This window comes from Poecilia reticulata, unplaced genomic scaffold, assembly GCF_000633615.1.
Source record: "Poecilia reticulata strain Guanapo unplaced genomic scaffold, Guppy_female_1.0+MT scaffold_254, whole genome shotgun sequence".
NCBI classification, from domain to species: domain Eukaryota; kingdom Metazoa; phylum Chordata; class Actinopteri; order Cyprinodontiformes; family Poeciliidae; genus Poecilia; species Poecilia reticulata.
The window spans coordinates 3,426-8,628 of record NW_007615038.1 but is presented as its reverse complement, the minus strand read 5'-3'; the positions used below and the strand labels follow the sequence as shown (position 1 = coordinate 8,628).

The window sequence follows — 5,203 nt, the reverse complement described above, 5'->3', positions numbered from 1 at the left end:
TTGGTGCAGCGCCCCCACAGGCCAGGAGGGGAACAGGTTGGTTTGACTCAGAGCAGCTGGAGGTGGAGCAGATGTTCTGGTTCCAGTAGAACCGGGTCGACYGGACYRAAGGAGGRAAACATCCATGTTTGYYCTTATTTATTGTCAGTCACTAGGATCACCAGGCTTCAAACTTAACTGACTGAAAAACACTGAATGTTTAACAGAACCATCCATGCAGCCGCCATCAGACATCAGGTTTGAATTTATTACTGTCACCAGTTGAACAATTTTTAAAATCCCATTGATACTAAATCCGTCACATTAACAATACAATCCAGATACTTTCTGAACATCTATTTGGTGACATTATTATATATTCCAACGCGCCATGAGATCGTCTCAGATGGTGGACAGCTGCCGACTCTCARACATCATCAGGAGGCAAAGAAATGGGCCGAAAAATACAACAAACTCCATAACAGCTCATACAATACGGCGTTTCAACTAAAGTCCTGAAGGGTTAGAAAAGGGCTGCAGGTTTTAATTTTTATTTTTTATTGTTTATTCAATGTTACATGATTGTGTTTTTCTTTTTAATGATGWAAAGCACTTTGAAATGCCTTGCTGCTGAAATGTGCTATACAAATAAAATTTGATTGATTGATACATTTTAAAATTGTGAAAATAAAGTCTCAGACTTTATTGCTAGCATCTTTGAATAATTGAGACGTTTGTAGGCATCTTTCCAACAGAAACTGCCCTCTGGGAAACCGAGGGAACAGCAGTGATTCCTGGTACGGTCGGCGTTTTCTATGAACTGGGCATGGTGGCCGTTTCGTAAAGTTTTGGAGAACTCCTCAGTTGATTCTGTGAATCTCATTTCCCATGATGAATATGACTCCTCTCTAATGACACGCGATGTGCAACAGTTCACAGTCAACTCTCTGAAACTGGACCAAGCTGAGAGTCGGAGGAAGTCCCAGACGAAACTGATCAAAATGATAAAGTTTAAGAACTTAAATCCTGCAGAAAAACATGAATTTCATGTAGTTCTTCTTTCTGCTTTTTCTGTTTGCTGGATTCAGATGTTTCCTCTAACAGACAAAATGTAAATAATTTAGCATAAAGTAGCAGATAAAAGCAGAAATGTTTCTGTTGCGTTTGATGTCTGGGTGTGTCAAACAGGTGACAAACAGGATCAACAATCTGACTGGCAGCTGAATTATGTTTTTCTTTTTCATTACAGTTTTGACCTTTTTATAAAACAACAGAKGTCAGCAGGTTCCTGGACGCCCATTTGGAGACGACGTTCAGATCCGCTGGCTGCTCCTCAGGACCTTCATGGCTGTTTGGGGATTTTATCTGCTGTGTGAATCTGTAGGAATCCTCCAATGGAAGTGATGCTTGTGTGAAACAAGGATCTCAGCATCCTGGTTGTTCCAGTGAATCCTGTGGACATGAGACCCGGAGGAGAAATGTCTTCCAGCTGCAGCTCGGAGGCCGGGTTACGTTTAGGAATGAGAAAAAGCTCGTCATCTGTTACTGAACAGGTTATTCTTAGATCCAGAACGTTCCAGAACAAGATGTTTATGAAATATCCAAACGGTTGATTGGTCCGTCTGGATGACGTCCTGCAGACGCTCACTTAGCTAATTATGCAAATATAAAACGTGTCCAACCTGAGAGCCGTCATGAGGTTTCCAGCTGATCAGTTATTGTCTGATGTTGGGGCTTTTGCTCCTGTTTGACTTTTCTGTCCTCCGTCTGGTGAATGAAGAGTCCAATTTCCCCCGAATGCATCATGTTGAGTGTGACTCCTCACAGCCTGTGAACCTTTTTAAGGGCGGATCAGGTTCTGCTGAGAGTCAACAGAGTCCAGATGTGGGAAAACATCCACTGGTCTAGTCAAAGGCCGGGGCTGATGCTAACCATGGTGTGGGTGAAATGATGAAGCTGTTTTAATGCATAACATCCTGCTGAGATCCAGAACCTGTGAGCATTCAGTTATTACTCTGCTTCATTTTTATTATGGAAATAAATTAATTTGATCTTTAAAAATAAATGTTTAAAACATTCATTCTGGAGCAGATAAACCGACTTTCCTGATTTTAAACTTTGGATCATTTTTGGCTTTTAGTGAGAAAATGGGATGAAACTCTGCAGAACTGGTTCAAGCTTCCAAACTATTATTAATAAAGAGCTGAAATATAAACGTGTAATGTGACAGAACAATCCATGCATCTTGATTCTTCCTGCTTTTTAAAACCGTCATTGAATTTAAACTTATGCAGGTCTGCATTTGCTTGATGTGGATTTAACTTTAAAACTTTGTTTGGTCTCCAAAATGTTGCCAATTCTTGTTTTTATCCAAATGTGCTAAAATTAGTCAACATAATGAGGCAAAATGATGCTACTGTTTGTTTTACTGAATTAATTCTTAAAGAAGGAAACTGAACTTGGGAAAGTTTTAAACTTCATCCTGGACCAGGCAGGGAATCTGGAAGTTTACAGTAAATAAGATAAAAGTGAATTTTAAATGTTCACAACAACTAAAGCATGTAATAGTTGAGTTTTTCTCTGGCCCTATGGGTCCCAGTCTGCTGGTCCCAGTTCTCCCAGTCTGCTGGTCCAGAGCATGGAAAAGGTGTAGAGACAGCAGTGAATAAAATCATCGGTGTGTTTGATGTCATGATGTTGACTGACAGGCTCTGAAATGATTTCATGCTAAAGGAATCCAACAGAACATGCTGGGCTTACTGGTCTGGTGTAGTTAACTGGTTTTCTCCTCCCAGCGAAGGCCAAAGCGCCGCGTTCAGGTTGCAGACGCACTTTCCTCCAGCAGAGCCGAGGAGACGCAGGTGAGCTCCGACCTTCTGCTGCCTCCAGCTTTACTTCGCTCTTTCAAACACTGGTAACAATTCATGCAGTGATGATTTTGGATCTAGAGATTTTCACATGTTTAGATTTGATCATGTTGTTCCTATAAYTCTGGCAGCAGAAATGAACGAATATTATATTGGTGACTTCACAGAAAAGCATGTTGAGCTGAAGCTTTGATTGTTCCTGAGAAAAGGAATGATTGTTTCTGGAGGTAAAACATGTTAATAAATGTTTATCAACAAAATAACAGATAAATGTTTTTCTTGCTTCAGGACTTCAGATTTTCACCTCAGTTTTTAATGTCAGTGAAGTGAAAAAGGTGAACAAGGACAAGTGGAGCTTCGTCGACCCACAATGGGTGGGCCAATAACTTTCCCACAACTTCTGCTTCTGTCAGCGTTTGGGATCGGTGAGCAAAGCCCCCAAAACACTGAATGTTTTTAATGTTCATACAAATTAATATGTTTGCACTTCCGGCAGCATTTCTCTCATCTGTGGCCTCTGCAACCGTAAGTTTTGCCTGTTTTTTTTTTTTCAAAATAAAAGCTGTGTGTGGAAATGTTCTGTATTAATATTTTGTATGATAATTGTATTTACAGGACAACACAACCCAAGGTATGAACACAACTCTGCAAATTAAACTGATCCTCTTTTAGCACCAAATAGAACAAAACATGAACTTAATGCTGTTTTAACCCTTTCCTGGTTCAGGTCTCCTGACCCCTGCAAACAGGTCAGTTTCCCTCTGCTGTCCTCATTCAGGGCTCAGCCTCATTTTACTGACCTGACTCTTTGCTGTTTTGCTCCTGAAGCTCCACTTCCCAGGAATCATGCCCAGGAGCGGCCCTGAWGGATTCCAGCCGCAGCGTAGGMGTCCTCCTCACTGCCTGTTGAGAACTGGCTCCCTCTAGTGTTCAGCATGAACTCTTTCCATGCTGCTGTCTTTTTGTATTTGCAGATATTTGCAGCAGTGGACTCACTGGTAGGAGAACTTTCTTGTAAAAGGAAGGAAAAACGAAGCCGGTCTGAAGACCCGTTCATGGAAGTGGAACAAAACATCCAACGGATTGTTGAGTCGTCTATTAAAGTCTTTTCAGACTTGGTAATTAATCTACCCACAACTCAGTAATTTGGTGAATTCACACTAATAACTTTATTAAAAATGTGTCTAAAGTAGATTTTTTGCCAGTGTCAGATATATATTTCTTTGGTAACAGGGCACCAATTTGTCTGGATCTGATGTTTTGGAACAAACTGGGATCCTGGACAGCCTGAGTGTGGACAACTACAACGACCCGGCGTTCATCAGGCTGTGGTTCTCTCTGAAGATGACCTTCCTGTTGCCTTTTGTCACTGACAGCTTCCTCTTCCAGCTTGGCAACAAGAACTTCAGCTGCAGTTCCTTCCAACAACTGTAAGTGCATCGACCAGCTGCTCCACCCTGGTCTCATCGTCACGACTGCATGAATCAGCTGGTCCAGATTCAGGTCCACCTCTTTTAATCATGTTTAGCAATATTTACTTTAAAAAGGAAAAAAACACAGGAAGGTGTAAAAATATAGTTGATTTTTAAAAACAAAATCACCTTCACTCAAAAACAAGAACAAGAGAGTCAGAGAACAGAGAACAAGAAACATCATGTTTTATTCTACGAGGGGAAGCAGCAGCATCAAGCTATGCAGGCTCACACAAAAGACCAAAAAGTGCTCAACATTTAGAAAAAAGATCAAGAAACAATTTACTGTACAAGACTGTAAAATAAAAATATTGTGCAATTATAGGAAATAGTTTACGCTGATGCAAGACTACACCATTGGATGGCTTCTTTTCTTAAAATGTACAAAATGCAGTTCAGCAGTGGCTGCATGCATGGAGGRTGTGTGTGTTCTTACACTGTTTTGTGTTATTTTTAATGGCCAAGAGAATTGGTCTTTTTCCAGTCTTTTCACTCAGGCCTGACAAAAAACGTCAGTTACCAAACACAGGTTAAGACTTCCTGAAAAGATGAGAGTGTTGGCTTTCTGGTAAATTTCGTTCTAATGTAAAATATGACAGATTACTGGATTATGGACATTTCTAGTATATTACATGCTATCACACATAACAATCTTTGAGAATTTGGAAACAGTTGCTCTTTATTTCCCAAAGTTATGGGGAGAGGAGAGAATGGATATGTCAGCTGCCTGAAATAATCTGTTCCCCCTCCATAAAATGGGTCTTCAGTGTTCAGAGGACGGCAGGGGGCGCTGGTGGACATTTTTACAAAAGGGGGGCGCTGGGATGCCTTTGGGGGGCGTTTGGTCGAAGGTAAACTTTACACCTTAAATGCACAACAATACCA

General features: G+C 40.9%; 1 protein-coding gene across 1 annotated transcript in view; it reads left to right on the top strand.

The window, feature by feature from the left end:
- Positions 1-3,153: 3,153 nt before the first annotated feature.
- Positions 3,154-5,203, top strand: part of LOC103460526 (uncharacterized) — a gene marked incomplete at its 3' end in the record, with an annotated part of 5,128 nt that continues 3,078 nt past the window's right edge. Inside the window, exons 1-7 of the mRNA XM_008402741.1 lie at positions 3,154-3,271; positions 3,343-3,371; positions 3,462-3,477; positions 3,574-3,595; positions 3,675-3,729; positions 3,821-3,964; positions 4,080-4,276. Coding sequence (XP_008400963.1) covers positions 3,217-3,271; positions 3,343-3,371; positions 3,462-3,477; positions 3,574-3,595; positions 3,675-3,729; positions 3,821-3,964; positions 4,080-4,276 — 518 coding nt within the window. The remainder of the gene's footprint in view (positions 3,272-3,342; positions 3,372-3,461; positions 3,478-3,573; positions 3,596-3,674; positions 3,730-3,820; positions 3,965-4,079; positions 4,277-5,203) is intronic.